Genomic DNA, 17,055 nt, shown 5'->3' with positions numbered 1-17,055 from the left:
ACACCTATATCCACCGGCAAGGGCATTCTGAGTAGTCAGATGAGGTCCCAGATGGCGATCTGAATGCCCAAGTGTTTAGGGCCCTGGTTCTTATCTTTGCTGTTGCTGATGGCTGGGCACACGTCTAGTTTAAAAGGATGGCGGCAAATCATTTTCTAAAAAAATTCTGCAAATCCTTAGTAACGACTCAAATCTAGATGAATGACCTTCTTTAAAGGGCAACAGCATTAGATTCAATACCAAATTTGGCTTCAAAGATTTGCCAAAACAAAAACAAAACCTGACATTTTTGAAATACTGACATATCTCTTTCACAGTTTTACTCCAAAAAGTAACCGAATCGATTTAAACACTAAAAATATTGTTAAATGATATTTTTCCTGAGTTTTCCTCTTGGCTCAAATAGGCTTGAAATAAAATGTAAGCGCAATTTGGTTTCTACACATTTGTGCTTAAAATTATAGAATTTTTAACACTAAACAAAATTACCTCAAATATTTCATTTTACAAAATACACACAAACACAAATATTTCATTGTAACAAAAGGAAAAAAACCAAGACCTCCATTCCCAAAGGTAACACAACTATTTAATGGAAGAGATAACATGTTACCAGCACAGAGCTCTTTTCTTAAATATGTCAGTTACCTCTGCTCAACACAAACTGCTCATGCAATGAAACATGTTTGCCTTCCAGTTTGCAAATTATACATAGTTATCATTGCCAGCTCAGATAGCTGCCAAAGAATCCTTTAAAAAGCACTGAGAGCTGTCTGAATACTTTGATTTCAACAATCAAGTTTTCTCTGTGACTTGGGGTGAGGGTATAGTGTGAGGAGGTGTGCTAACTTTTTAGGATTACCCCAAAATAGGTTGGTATTCTTAATTATAGGGTAGGGTTAGGAGAACAAGGATGGTGATGAATAGATCCACAGATGTAGAATATAATCCCCTTAAGTTTTTACTCAATATGTTTATAATGAGTAAATGTATATATGTAAATGTGTACACATACACAAACTTACAGAGAGACAAAATGAACTCAATCACATCTTTTGAAAATACAGACTAAATTTACTCCGTCCTCATATACTATAAATTTACTCTGGTGTATCAATCTCTTAGAAAATGTAAATTGGTCTTTAACTCTCTTTGGTATTTTGTTACTTTAGAATTGAGGGGGGAAAAAAGAAACCTTTAAAAACTTTTCATGGAAGCAACTTCCTTGGCCCCAAGGACTTATGATAAAACAGCAAAAATAATTTTGAGTCTAGGTGGAACCTGGGTTCCTTCCCCAACATTCCCATGTGTTAATTCTTAACACTGGGCAAATTAACTTTTCTGGGCCTTGATTTTTCTCATCTACTAAAAATAGCAATAACCTAAGACTGATATAAAACAAAACTCACATAGAACAAAGTATAGGACCCATGAGTAGAGAAGAAATATCTACTCTACAATGTATGGTATACATTGTATGGTATATAGTGGCAGATACTCAAATATTGATGTATCTTGTTTCTTATTTATCCAGTAAACAACAATAATAAAGTTATAGCACCATCCCTGTCAAATGAATAAAGTTATAGCACCATCCCTGTCAAATGAGTTAATGCTACATAAAAATGACATGCAGGATTATCTGAAGAACACAAATTCTATACATATAATTTTTATGATCTTTGGATTTTCTTTAAGTCATGTCTTGGTGATATTTCCTTAAGATAGTAGAAAGCTTATATCTATACTGACATGTCACATCCTGATCAAGAAGCAAATCATGAAAATACAGGCCTCAGGAAGTATATATTTTTTGGTATACTTGATAATTTTATTCATTTTATATTAATATAATTAAATATCAGTGTGTATAAATTAATATAACACAGACATTAATTATCAATATATGATGATTATATTTAATAATATTGCTTAATACAAATTAACATATTAAAAACTAATATTAACAGTTTACAAATATTAATGAAAACGAAATATAAGACTCCTCTGTGCCTTACATTCTTAGAATCTGTTTTTCAAAATTCATTCAAAATTGGTTTATGGTACACATATATTTAGTAAAGGAAACATTCTTATTAGCCTCAAATTCCCTATCAACACAGGATACCACAAAGTAATAAAACCTTTTTTTATTCTAATTCTCTCTGTGGCACATATGCCCTGTGCCCCAAAGGGCGATAAAGAGTCGAGTGCTCACCTAAAGAACTTATTGAACATACTACAACAATTACAGTAAGGTAACTTAAAATCATATTGCTTAGCTGTAAAGATAGTCCTGTTCACCTAGACCAGACTTATAAAATATTTTCACTTACTAGCTGCCTAACTTACTGGCTGTATGCCCTTGGCCAAGATACTTAACCTCTGACAGCCTTGGTTTCCTGTTCGACAAACTGAGGTCAGCATCACTACCTTCTTCATAGGACTGCCAAAATTAACTGAGTTAACATATATATAATGCTTAAGCACAATGTATGACACATAAGACACAATGAATTGTTTCCACAACTGGTCACAGGAAACACACTGCAGTACATAGGGAGTATACGGTGAAAGACCGTAAGTGCTAATGGTGCCAGGGTTCTAGAGACAGGATGTGTTTGGATTAGGTGGCCTTGAGCAAATTATTTACCACTCTAGGCCTCAGTTTTTGCACCTGACAGTACTTAACTTTATAGGGTGTTCTAAAGAGTAAATGAGTTAATATACCAAGTGGTGCTTACAGTATCTGGCATACTATAAACATGCAGTAAATGTGAGCTTAAATATAAAACAAACATTAAGGGTTAAAGCACACTTGCTTCTTGTTTCATTCATGAAAGAAAACAGAACGACTTCTTTCCCTATTAGAACATTATGGAAGTGGGAGTTCAGCCCCATGTTATTCAGCCTCATAAGGAACATATCAAGCCTCAAAATACAGATGCTGGGTACCTATTTGCTGACTGAATTTATGGATGCAGTCTGCTAGCAGGGAGTCCATGAAATGGATGAAAGTCTATCAAGAGGTTACTAAAACTATTACCTGCCCTATCATTAAAATCAATTTAAGGGGCTTCCCTGGTGGCGCAGTGGTTGAGAATCTGCCTGCCAATACAGGGCACACGGGTTCGAGCCCCGGTCTGGGAAGATCCCACATGCCGCGGAGCAACTGGGCCCGTGAGCCACGATTGCTGAGCCTGCGCGTCTGGAGCCCGTGCTCCACAACAAAAGAGGCCGCGACGGTGAGAGGCCTGCGCACCGCAATGAAGAGTGGCCCCCGCTTGCCACAACTAGAGAAAGCCCTCGCACAGAAACGACCCAACACAGCCAAAAATAAATAAATTAATTAATTAAAAAAAAAAATCAATTTAAGTACTGACATCCTACCAATGAGGACAAAAGGTGAGAGAAATCCTAGAAATAAAAATACTGTGTGCTTTAACTTTATAAAACTAAAAAATAATCAATCTGATTATTTATGAAACAATCAAATTACTCCTTCAACAAGCATATTATCATAGTCTGTCCTATTTATGACAAATATCTGTCAAATGTCAGTATCTCAAATTGTTTCGTATGTAGATTTAAATATATGGGAAATTGCGTAGGATTTACAAACCACTTTAAGTGTAATTATTTACTCTACATAAATCCAGTTAGTACTCGTCATCATATGCATCTAGTGTCTTCCTCTTCCCTCTTCTCCCTCAAGTCCCTGGCCTAGACACCCTCAACTACAGCAAGGACTTTCCACCCTCTCCCACAACCCCACACCAGGCACAGGTACCCACTTACCACAGCACAGATCACTATCTGGTTCCTATACTTCTGTGCAAAAAGCAGCTCCGCTTCTGTGAACAAAAAGCTGTGGTGACTTGACTCATTATTACAGAACTGCACTAAACCCTCTATGACTGGCCACGTTATGAGGCACCTACATGATAACTTCTGAGGGACAGAAACAACCTGGAGACTTTAAACACCTTTGATTTCTCCTCAAAACTTCCCCCACTGCTAAGATTCTCACAGCAACTGTCTCTCAAAACGTATGAAGCAATCAGATGTGTAAGTTCCTGTTATTTAATTTTACTACTCACTTTTCCTTTTATAATCATCAACTCTCATTTCTTTTCAAGTATTTGTCTTGAATCTATCCCAAGGATCTACCCATCCCATTCTCCTATGCAATCAACATTCTCCACCTGTGGGCCTTCCGCTAGTTCAGCATCAGGATTATTTATATTGAGCAATGTTCACTGATGTGTGAAATAGAAAAAAACATACACATAAGACACAGCTCCTGCCTATAGGAGGTTTACAATTCAAGTTTAATGTATACTAATATTCCTTGATCTAAGCCTGAATTTTGCATTGTTTATAGAAGACTCCTTAACTGAATTTCTGACATGTAAAATCCAACATAACATGAAATAGCCCTCCTCATCCCAACCTTGCAAACTTTTTAGTCATCCTTTTAAGGCCCAGCTCAGTTATCACCCTCTCCATGAAAATATCCACAGAACTCTACAAGCAGAACGAGTTTTTCCTTCCTTTGGGCTTCTATAACACCTCATTCACAGCCTTTATAAATCAAATGCCACGTTGTACTTTAATTGATTATATAGTCATTGTATTCCATTAAGTCTAAGATGCAAGTGACCATAAGAAAGAAAAAATATTCTGCTAATTAAACTATGACATGCCTTTGCTTATAAGGTGGATTTCAATTTCCAAGATGTTAAAATGTTAAAAAAAAAAAAAAAGTATGTTTTAGAAGCAAAGAGATATGGTTATGTCTCCGCAACAGGTAATATATTCTGTGAGAGAGGCAAATTTAAATTTGTCTCACTTCATCTTCAGTTTCTCAATGCCTATTACCATACTTGATACAGAGGAAAGGAACCAGCAAACCTGATGTTTTTACCTAATTCCTTAATACTTATTTCATGTCACCATTCTGTGTACTAAAGAGAGGTTCAACAACCTGTCGTTTGTATTAAGCAACTTCACTGCCATAGCCTTTCTCAAGACCACTATGAATTAGTGGCTAAATTATTCCAACAACATCCTTTCCACTGGGCTCCTGATTTCTAACTTCTCCACACTTTTATCTATAGAGAAACGCTCTAACAATATCATTTGCAAAACTTTCCATTCAATCTCTTCCATCCACTAGATTCATGTCTTTCAAACTTATTATTATTTTGGCAGAATCTCTTCTTCAAACAAAATGTAAGCACACAGTCCAATAAACACACAACTTCTCTGGCTGAAGCAGGGGTGGCAGGCTGTCCACTGGGCATGCCCTGAGCTACTCTGTAAGACCACTATGCCTCTACGGAGCACACAGATGAGAGAACACAACTCTGTGTGTTAACTATAAGCTTCCACACGAAGGCTCTACCCTTTTCATTCCAGGTTCAACTGCTTGGCTCAAGACATCCTCTCTCTTCACCTCTCTACCCTCAAAGTTTCAAATACCCACTTCCCAAACCAATCTTCACCTCAGAAAGCCCTCCCTGTTTACTGCAAACCACTGATCTCACTTGTCTTTGAGCTCTCCTAGTCATTTCCCATAGCTCAAAACCCAGCACTTAAGTATAAACTCTCATATGCAACTGCAGCAAGCCATATAATTGATTCATGTATGTAAGTCTTATCTCCCCAACGTAAGTATCCTTTTTAGACAGGTGAGTACTTTCAGAGCTTACACAGACAGTACGCAGCAGACATTTATGTCTTGCTATACTGAAACACACTGCTTCTTTTCCACCTGTACATACACCCCTCCCCATATCCTTAGCTGCACTTCACCAAAGCTTTCTGATATTCCTTTTATACAGATCTCTCTTCTACTTCTGATCTTTAACTCAAGCTAATACCCATATCGAAAACTACTCATTCTCCCACTTTACTACTTCACATTCTTCTAGTGGGCGAGAGTCGCCATGTAGAGATTTTTACCAGGTTACCAACTTCCATATATAGTTTTCTTTACAATATCCAAAGCCTTTTTATACATATCATCTCATCTGATCTTTGCAGCTCTATGAGGTAAAAAGGGAAGGAATTAATAGCACTATTTTACAAATGAAAAAAGGATTGAAGCTCCAATTATAATATGTTTGCCCAGGATGGAATAGCTAATGGAGAGCAGTACTCTAACAAAAATATAAGAGTTCTAATTCCTAATCCTGTTGTATTATATATTTTAAAACGTTATTTTCCCCTGCTGCCTCAACATCCCCATAAGCAGGCTGTAAGCACCCGGCCCAGGCAACCAGGTGCACCAGTGTGATAAGGGTTGCTTCTGCCACGAGGTTCCCTTCCTACCTTCCCCTGACTGTGACCAAGCAGCATTTAAACACACCAATGAAATCCCCTCACACACTGATCCCTCAATAAAGGCACCTGCCCATGGATTCTTGCTCTCTCTGCTCCCCACCTGCTAGGTTGAGCCAGATCCCTTGGCATCACCTCCCATGTGTGCACCTCCCCTCTCAGTGCACACTGTCTCTCTAGGACCTGTGTGTATAATAAACTTTTTTTCCTGGGCCTCTCCTGTGTCTCCTCTCCTGGTTGCACCTGACTGATGATCACCTAAAAGAACACAAAATACCTGTGATCTAGGAAGCCTCTCAGAGTACATACATCTGCAGTAATAATAAACCTACTACTTGAACTACACCGCTGATCAAGCCCAGATAGTCCCTACTCCTAACTTTATTACCATACCTAAGGCAAAAAGAACTTCATATCGGAATTATTACTTTTTCTATTCAAAAGGGTCTTGGGCCTCAAATTTTTTTTAAAAGAGCCTATGTGCTAGATATTCTGAGTCAAAAAGAAAGACCTACTTGATTTGTTTACTCCACAGGATAAATCAACAAATTTGAAGCTCTGAGCGCTTCCCAGAGTTTGAACTCCATCAGGATACTGGATTTTCCAACTGCTCTTTAAGCCTACTGAAGAAAAAGTAATCACATTGTTCATACTAAAGTGTCATTATCAGAAATATGACTATGGTTAAAGAGCTACTGAGATAAAATATCCTAACTACAAATTCAATGTTGGGCACTTTAGTGTATTTTTATAATACTAATGCTTTGGTAGTCACCTAACAGAAGTGCAAATGACATAGAAAAATAGCATCTAAGAGCACAATCAGTAAGTCTAACAAATAACGAAGAACAGAAATCTATTAATTTATGAATTAAAGTATTGCATTTATTTCTTAATAGAATTTATTTCAATTATACTGCCTTTGTAATAAGAAAAACGGTAAATGTGACCCTCAAATCTCCCCTCCACCCCCACCAAACCCCTACTTAGTCAATCATGTAAGTTTAACAAGACTTACAAGGAACTCTCACCACATGCTGGATGGAAGTACCCAGAATAGAACTACATACTCAAATATTCATAGAATCCTAAATTTTAGAATTAGAAGACTCACAGATTATCTAATCAAACCTTCTATACAACACAGGAAATTCTATATTTTAGTGTCTCTGATAGATGGACACCCAGCATCTAACAACAGGAAGATCACTACTTCATGAAACAAACCATTCCATTACCGCACAGCATTAGCTCATGTGTGTGTACATATACTTACTGTATTGGTTTCCCAGGGCCAAAACATAACAGAACTTTATTAAAAAACAAAAACAACAAAAAATAGCTCTTCACATATCCAAAGAAGCTGTCACACTTTCTCTTATTTTCTTTTAATAACAACCCCCCTCTCTCTGATTATTGCTAGTGTGAAATGTTTTCCCCACGTTTCATCCTGGGAAGCCTTCTTGATATGCTCGCCAGTTTGTCACTGTCCCATTTAAAATGTGCCACACCCAGTATTGTACACAGTATTGCAGAAATGGTCTGACAAGCATAAAGTACAGGAGCTTTACTCTACTCTTACTTCATATTAAGCCAATAAATCCCAAATCATCTTCACATGTCCTGCTGCCAAACCATGTTTTCCATCTTGTAGGTGAACAATCCTGCCCCCCACCCCTCAACTTTAAATAGAGGATCTTACCTGTTATATTTATGTTGCTAATTCTGGCCCAGCATTCTGGTCTATTAAGATCACTGGGCATCTCAATTCTATGCCCTATCATAATTATTAGCAACATCTCCCGGCTTTGTCTCATCTTTGAATTCAGTAAATAGGTCATCCTTCAGTATAAAATTTGAAAAAAATGTTCAACAGGACTGTATCAAGGATAGAACCCTATGCCATAATACCAGAGACCTCTACTGAGGTAGACAATCAACATTTTTCATATAATAGAGCAACCAGGTATGAGCCTTTAAAGAAATCATGACTATCAAGGCTGAAATCAAGATACATTGTACTGACGTTACTTTGTATACTCATCTGGAAACTCTAAAGAAAGAATTTAAGAACCTCATTCCTTAGTGAACCCATACTGGTTCCCAATGATCCCTGAATTCTTTTAAATGCTCAGAGGCCAACTACTCCATAATTCATTCAAGGACTTTGCTAAGGACGGTTATCAAGCTCATTTGTCTGTAGTGTGGCATGTTTTCAAAAAGTGAGGTGCTTATTCATACTCAATTCTTCCATGCTGCATAATTTTTAAGTTACTGATATGGCCTGAAATGAAACCTGAAAGTTCCTTCTGACTTTAGGATAGCATTCGTCTAGATCATCCTGACTTCCAAAGAGCAACTAAACGTCCCCTACCTCCTCACTTACCTTGAATAAATATCTCAGAGTGAGTTACAGCTCTAGTCATTTCAGCTGGAACTGCATTTTCCTCGCTGGGTAACAGAAGCAGAGTGGAGGAGTTCTGCCTTTTCTTGATATTACACCATTTTGCTCAAACAATGAGCATCTCTTTCTTTGATTTAAAGCCTTGTAAGTTGTTTGAAAGAATTTTAAAAGCCTGACTTTATTATGAGCTTCTGTTTAACTGACATTATTCTTAAAACATCATGTTGCCTTTTGTTTTCATCCTTAATCCTATGCCCCTCCTCCTATCTTCCACATCCACTATTTTGAAATCTGAGTTTAACATGGGGGTCTCCATGAAGCCACACTAGTTCCTTTCACTACTTTCTATCATAATTGTCTGTCAGTGCCACATTGTCAGGGCTAGTAGAAACCTTAACTGCATAGTCAGCATTTCAATTTTCAAAACTGCTTACCCTTTAAGGGATTCAAGTATACATCAGATACAAAAGGGTGAAAAATAGCCTGTATCTGTAGACTTATCCTTCTACCTTATGTCTTGTGAACACCTTGGAATCAGAGATGACTTTACACCATGGCTCTACCACTTACTGGAGAGCAAATTTTTTCTTTTTTTAAAAAAAAATTTTATTAGAGTATAGCTGATTTACAATGTTGTGTTAGTTTCAGGTGTACAACAAGGTGAATCAGTTATACATATACATATATCCACTCTTTTTTAGATTCTTTACCCATATAGGCCATTACAGAATATTGAGTAGAGTTCCCTGTGCTATAGAGTAGGTCCTTATTAGTTATCTATTTTATACATAGTAGTGTGTATATGTCAATCCTAATCTCCCAATTTATTCTGCCCCGCTTCCCTTTACCCCCTGGTAACCATAAGTTTGTTTTCTACATCTGCAACTCTATTTCTGTTTTGTAGATAAGTTCGTTTGTACCCTTTTTTTAGATTCCACATATAAGCAAAGCTCAGTGAGGCTATGTGTAAAACAGGCACAGTAATCCCAAGGATACTGTAGGATATACTGAGATAGTATAAATACCTGGCCCAGCACATAACACATTCTAGGAAAACAATAAATGTTTGTTTTCTTCCTCGAATCTCATTTGAAAAAATCCATTTCTAACTACTGTTTGGGAAAAGATGCAGTATCTCAACAGCCCTAGAACTTGCTTACCTACATACAGAATTTACTAATCTCTTCAAGTTCTGAATTTGCTCTTTCAAAAAGGACAAAATTATACCACTGAGATTTCACCATTAAATTCAATAACAAGGAGGCAGACAGAATTGTGTTTTCCACCAATATTATATTCAATATATTAACGCTGAATATCCAGGAATAACAGACACAGTCTATCTGGGAGAAGACAACTCAAGCTGGATACTCTCCCTCTCTGATCCCTAAACCTCAGCTACAGTTATTCATTACCTAGCAAAAGATTTGGATAACAAAGGCAGAAATACAGGAGAAAGACAACTGGAGCAGAAGCCAGGATTCTAGTCCTCACTTTGCCACAAAGTACAAGTCGTTCAACCTTTCTGGGCTTCAGTTTCTTTAGTTCTAAACTACCACTAAGGGATGAGGGAGGGGGAAGGATGCTCATGTAACTTAACTAAGTTACCTTAGTTAACTACAATTTCAGTAAGTCTTTATCTCACCACACACACTTATATAAGTAATAGGTTTCCTTTGCCACAGTTTGCTCATTCACTAGGTAACAAAATGACAAGCATAAGAACATACAATCTTATCTCATACCTAGATCAGAAGGGTACAGGACAGCCCACATATACATAGGCATATGGTCTGGTATCAGGCCAGGTTCCCCCTTTTACTGTCAATCCATACTATGTCATCCCCAAGTACCTAATGTAGCACTGCAGAACCTCTGACCCATATTTCTCCTTTCACTTATAACAGTAAAAACACAAAATTCCTTTATAGACTTTAGCAGCAATAACAAAAGGCTACAACTGGTGAGCAATAATCTCAAAGATCCTTTCAAACTAAAATTCTCTCATTTTGTAAATCTGTGTTATTTGTGCAAGATCTATGTAGAGCAAATTTTCCCTATCTTCCTTCTTGATCAAGCTTCCTTTCTTCCTCTTCAACTTGCTTTTATGCCTGCTCCAATATTTCTTAAGTATTACTTGTTATATATTCCTTGATTTAGATTTGAAAAGCAGATGATTAACACTCTGTTTTCCTTCACTCTCTTATCCTGAAATCCCTCCCAAAGATGTCCTTTTAAAAAATTAATGTGGCTCTACAATGAGTACTTTATCTTCCAAGAAAAAACTTAAAACTACGCAACAATATTGTTATGTCATCATCAACAAATCTTAAAGATCATGCTGTACATTTTCTAATGGGTAAAACCAACTTGGTAGTTCAGAACCCAAATCTTGTACAGGGCACAAGATATAAGTTCCTTATGATGAATTCCAATCTATAACAAAGAGCAGTAGAAGATTTTACAGGAAGAAAATTACAGGAGTAAACGTGACTTCTCTGAAAAAAGAAATAACCAAACACAGGAGACATATGCATATGTATACACACAAATAGACGTGTATATGTTTATATATGTACATACACATATGCGTATATATGTGTATAACATACATGTACATGTTATTTTAAGATGCCTACTAGAGAAATCCAAATTAATACAACATATGGCAAAGGAAAACCATATTTGTATTAAACTTCTAGTCAATTTTCTACTTTTAGTAGCTCTGGAAAAAAGTTTGGTGCAAGAGGTTGATTGTACTGGATTAAATTAGGTTTTTAAATTAAATATAAATGTCAACTACTTCCTTTGGTCTCCATTTTCACCAATAATGAAGAACTGGCTCTCCCATTCCTGGTTCTGTTAATCCCCAAAGAAGGAAAGGAAGGTAAGAGAGAAAGTTCTTGAAGAACCAGCAACATCTTCTCAAGTCTGAACTACCTTTATGTAAGAATTTGCACAGGAATGTTAATTTCCACTAAAACTGACAAAGAAATATCCATCCATCAAGCAAGAACATGATCTATTACCATATGTGATTAGGGCCAAAAATAAACCAAACTGCTGGCCAATGCAAGTTAAAATTTAGAAACCAATGGTCCCTACATATTCGAAATCCTTTAACTAAAGAGAAATAACTCCTAAAGTTCATTTTAACTACGGCACTTTGGCTACCAGAATACATCGTGAAAACAGGTAACGTTCTTTTTGAGGAAAACATCATCCCCTCTCCTCACTTAGTTAAAACAAAGGATGTTCTTAAGCCAGCAGCATGATTAGTTATTACCTTTGCTCTTAACTTAAAATAGGATTTCTGCTTTTTCTTCAAACTCCGAATCCCAAAAAGGAAACAAACAATATGTAGCAGGAGTACACGTATTCAGTTCCTACTACAATTCTAACTAACTAAATGCTAGATGCTCAGCCTGGAACACAGGATTTCGAGCTGAGACCAAACCACAGAAACACATTATGCTGAATACATTCTCAAGGAAAGAGGTTCCCCGGAGGATGTCATTAACATTCTTATTTCATAAAATCAAGTATGAAGCGTCCCAGCTTCAAAAACTGGTTTCATTTGATTTACCTTGTATGATTTTTTTTTCCTTTTTCTGTCCATATCATCCAGAACCTTTCCTATACTTCCTGAAATAATATGAGGATGGATGGTGGAGAACTCTTAGCCCCTTGTTCTTGAGCTAGCCATTACATTCTGTCAAAGCTGATAATTTTTTCAAGCCCTGGTAATAGTTGTTATGAATATTTAGAGCAAAAATTTTCCCATAACTCAAACAATACCATTCTCCTAGAGGGGAACCAGGAAATAATCAATAAGTACTAAAAAGTGAATGGGGACACAAAGTAAAAAATCTCAACTTCCAGGGCTCATTTATAAAAGGGATATAGGCACTTGTTGCTCGCTCTCTCCCTTTCAGAGATGGTAAAGTACCTGGTGTACCACTCTCAATGTCTTAAAAGCTCAAAACCAAAAGAAATTAATGAAAACAGAGTTAATTCCTTAGCTTCATTAAAACCACTCCAGGGTGCTGCTCCCAATTCCAAATTGCTATCTTCTCCATCACCATTTATACCTTAATCCAGCAAACATTTGTCAAACACCTATTATGCCAGGAAGTAAAGTAAGATCTGCAAACAACCAGACCCAGATTAACTGCACAGAGTTGTTGAAATCGGGGTACATTTCTGGTCTTTGTAACATGGCTATCTTCTTAAACGATAGAGCATATGTATTAGAACATCAACAAAATTTAAAATCTTTGGTTTCAGGAGAAAAAACCAACTACATAAAGTTCGAATTTCCTCATACACATAAGGGCCCCCCCAAACCACATAAACTCTTTAAATAAAAAAATTATCCCTGAAAATGCAGGACTAAACACACCTATTGGGAGTGCTCAACACATAGCTAGTCAATATATATTTGTGCAATAAAAACTATAAATGGTACTTGCCAGAGAAACCCACCCTCTGAGGCACTTACGAACTAGGCTCAAAATCCATCACTTCCGAATTTTGCCGTATAGTTCATTGCGGACGACTTGATCCTTGGTTCTCAAACTTAAATGAGATTTACAATCACCTGGACAGTTTGTTTGAAAGGCAGATTCCTTGACCACACCCCCCAAAAACTACAGTTCCAGCAAATAGATCCTGCATTTACCATAATGTATCATTCAAGTGAATCTGAGGCGGTCAGAAGATCATACTCTCAGTTACACCGGCTTACCCTCACAACAGGCAAAGGAAAAACTCTGGGTCATAATTGATGTCAATTAAAGAACAGAAAAACTATTTCTAACCTAAATTATAAATTATTCAATTCTCTTCATAATTCACTAACTAATGCTTAAAAGGCAAGATGAAATATAAATGAAATAAATTTTGCTTTGACAATACAAATTGTCATTCAACCCACCCAAAACAGACATTTTTCTGAAATACTTAATTTATTGTCAGTGTTTAGAAAAAGAGTAGAAACAAAGCAAGGTAAAGACTGTACTCCACAGAAACACACATACAATTGTGCTGTAATAGTCTTAGGGGAAAACGTACCACACTCAAAACGCTCTTTGACTATGCTACTGTGCTGTCAATACAAGAGCCACTATCCATGTGTGGCTATTTAAATTAAAATGAAAGAAAATCAAGTAAAATTAAAAATTCAGTTCCTCTGTTGCATTAGTCACAATTTAAGTGCTCAATAACCACACGTGGCTAGTGGCTAACATACGGGATAGAACAAATATAGATCATTTCCATCATCACAGAAAATTCTGTTGGATACCTCTGGTTTAGAATCAACGGGTATCTAAATAAAACAAGTTACCTCTGTTCTTCTTAATCAGAGAGCTCTATTTGACAACTTCCAAATTTTAAATATATACATCTACTTTAGGTAGTAACTGTAAAACAAGAACCCTAGCATAATTTATCTGAAAGTTGTTTCAAGAAAGGTCATTCAAAAGTGATATGCTTATTCATTTCAGATTATCAAAACAGAAATAATTTAACTAAAGAGGTCTTAAAGTATCAAAGACAACCAAAACCACAACTAGGTTTTCATAATCAAATGAAAAGTATTTAATTACTAGAAAACAAAAGGCATTAGATGAAAAAAGACTGGTCCAAAATGATTAAAATACTTAATAAGACTGGTTTTCCAAATACTTCAGAAGTATCTATTTACATGCATTAACAAATAACTGCTTTATAACTGATTTTAAAACGACCTTACTACAACAAATTCAAACTATTGACAGTTTACTGTCTGTTTTTAATTGCCTTCCACCAACTTCACACTAAAAACACCTATAAATAACATAACCATCACAGATTTTACTTAAATATAATTTTATAAGTGAAGGACTATTCACTCAAATCCTGGTTTTAGCAGAAAAGTAGACATAAAAGTTAATGAAACAATTTGCAACTCAAAATTATCTCTCTCAACTGCATCAATATCTAGTTTAAAACAACACCGTGTAATAAAACGCAAAAGCACGGGCAACAAGATGCGGAAGCATGAGGAGTAACATACAGTAGCATTAAAACTGTAACAGACTCATAACTGTATTATTTCAGCTTTAAACCTACTTTCCCTTAAAGAAAATATAAACATCATTTTGACTAGGGTTCTTTCAGAAAAGTTCAAGTGTACACAAATTTGGTCTCTGAATTACAAAAAATTATGATTCTAATCAGAACGTTTTGCTCCGCAGAAGAATAATCTTATAAAACTCTCCAACGAATTTAACACATAAAACCTAATGCTGAATAGTATAAATGTGAATGGGTCACAGTGATGATTACAGAGTCACGGTACTGAGTGTAATACTCTCGGGTATTTTAGTTTCCTTATGATTATCTGTTTACCTCAGAGGTTTACATCAAATCTGAGTTAGCAAGGAAAAACAATAACCAACCGTTAACATCCAGAGAGAAAAGACTGCAGTTGACTTACCTGCAACACTGGTGATTGTAACTGGAACTCCTTGCACTTGAACGCCCGCAGCACCCAGGTTGGCAACACTCACTGTCTGAAGATTAGGCACTGATGCAAGCTGGGCAGTATTCAAAGTTATTGGGGCGCCAGCAACAGCCACGGGAGCAATCTGAGCAAGAGTTGTGCCACCGCTTGAAGACACTGGGGTGATGGTTAATTGTTGGGATAACCCAGCATTCTGAACTTGCAAATTTGAAAGACTCTGAATATTCTGAACCTGCACAGTTTGCCAGCTGATTTGCCCTGAAGGTGTTAAAGTTGGAGCCCTGATAAGCACCTGAGTCGGATTTACTGCTTGAAGTTGAACATTCTGCAAAGGCTGCTGCTGGATGGTCTGAATCGTCTGCCCGGACTGGAGTTGAAATGACTGTGGTGGAATAGCCTGAATTATCTGTTGCTGAGGCTGTTGAATCTGGATCTGTTGCAAGATAGGCTGGCCTACAATTTGCACCTGCTGAAGAGAATTTGATTGATCCTGTGTATTCTGTATTCCATTAGACTGAAGCTGACTGGAGCTCTGGGCTTCAGACTCAGTAGCAGCAGGTGTTTGAGAATCTTCGATGGTGCGTTCAGAACTACTGGCTGATGTGCTTGCATACTGGCCCGTATCTGCTGAGCTCACTAACGTGTCACTGCTGCTCAGAGATGTTGATGCAGTGGTTGTGCAGGCAGTGGAGGAGGAGGGCGATTCTGGCATAGTACTGGCAGCAGCAGTGGTGGTGGGTGTGGGAACTAACTGACTCCCATTGGAAGTCCCGCCATCAGTAGTAGGAGCAGACTGGCCGACCTGCCCAGTCCCTCCTCCAGCGGCCACACTGTTTATCACTGGCAAAGCTAAAGTCACTCCTCCAATGTTAATTGGTAGGGTTGTTACAACTTGAGCCTGAGTACCAGGAAGGGTCTGTAATTGCAGTGGTATTGAGACACCAGGTCTAATTTGGACTGGAACTGTCTGATTTGCCAGGTTTTGAGCAAGAATATTCCCAGAAGCTGTCCTGTTAGCAGCTGTGAGTATAGCTTGATTATTACCTGCGGAAATGAGCTGAATTTGACCCTGCAAATCCTGTAGAGATGAACTACTAGTTGGATTGATTTGAATTTGCTGGCCTTCCACTGTTTGAAGTTGTGGAATCACTTGGTACTGTACACTACCACTTGGATTTTGTACTTGTATGACTTGAAACTGACCAGGGGAGGAAGAATTACCTGATTTAGTTTTTGTGGGAGATGCACTCCCGTTATTACTGCTGGAAGAACTAGATGAACTAGAAGCTGGTTGAGAAACGTTATTTTCTTTTGAAGCGGGAGGAGTGGAGGCAACAAGTTGCCAAGCGTTTCCAGCAAGTTGTGTTGTTACCAGTTCTAGCTGTTGTGGTTGATTTTGAAGTTGCACCAATCCTTGGCTTGGGTCTATAATGATTTGTTGTTGTCCAGTTGCTTGATTTTCACCAGGAGTCCCTATTTTGCTGCAAGTAGCTGCCAGTAAAGCCAGAGGAGAGGGCTGAGAGTCCTACCCAAAATGGGATGGTAAAGGAAAGGGGGGAAAAAAAAAGTGGGCGGATTTAGTGAAGGCCAGTAGCTGGGAGGGGTTTATTTATTTATTTATTTATTTATTTTGACAGCTCTACATTTCAGAACTTACTCAGGAAGTGGCAAAAATCAAAATAAATATTAACAAAACCAATACGATATAGGAATAAGGAAGCAGATCCCACACTATAAAGTTTAAATAAAAGGACATTTCTAACAAACTTTCTTGAAGTGTTATTTTCCTAAACTCAAA

At 37.2% G+C, this 17,055-nt stretch overlaps 1 protein-coding gene across 3 annotated transcripts in view; it reads right to left on the bottom strand.

Moving 5' to 3' along the window:
• The window catches only part of SP4 (Sp4 transcription factor), a 79,651-nt gene that overhangs the window by 61,634 nt on the left and 962 nt on the right, over positions 1-17,055 (bottom strand). For all 3 annotated transcript variants that reach the window (XM_036864101.1, XM_036864103.1, XM_036864102.1), the window contains exon 3: positions 15,231-16,782. In XM_036864101.1, coding sequence (XP_036719996.1) covers positions 15,231-16,782 — 1,552 coding nt within the window. The remainder of the gene's footprint in view (positions 1-15,230; positions 16,783-17,055) is intronic.

Source organism: Balaenoptera musculus, chromosome 9 (genome assembly GCF_009873245.2).
Source record: "Balaenoptera musculus isolate JJ_BM4_2016_0621 chromosome 9, mBalMus1.pri.v3, whole genome shotgun sequence".
Lineage (NCBI taxonomy): Eukaryota > Metazoa > Chordata > Mammalia > Artiodactyla > Balaenopteridae > Balaenoptera > Balaenoptera musculus.
Note: the sequence above shows the minus strand (reverse complement) of the source record. Positions and strands in the feature narration are given on the sequence as shown.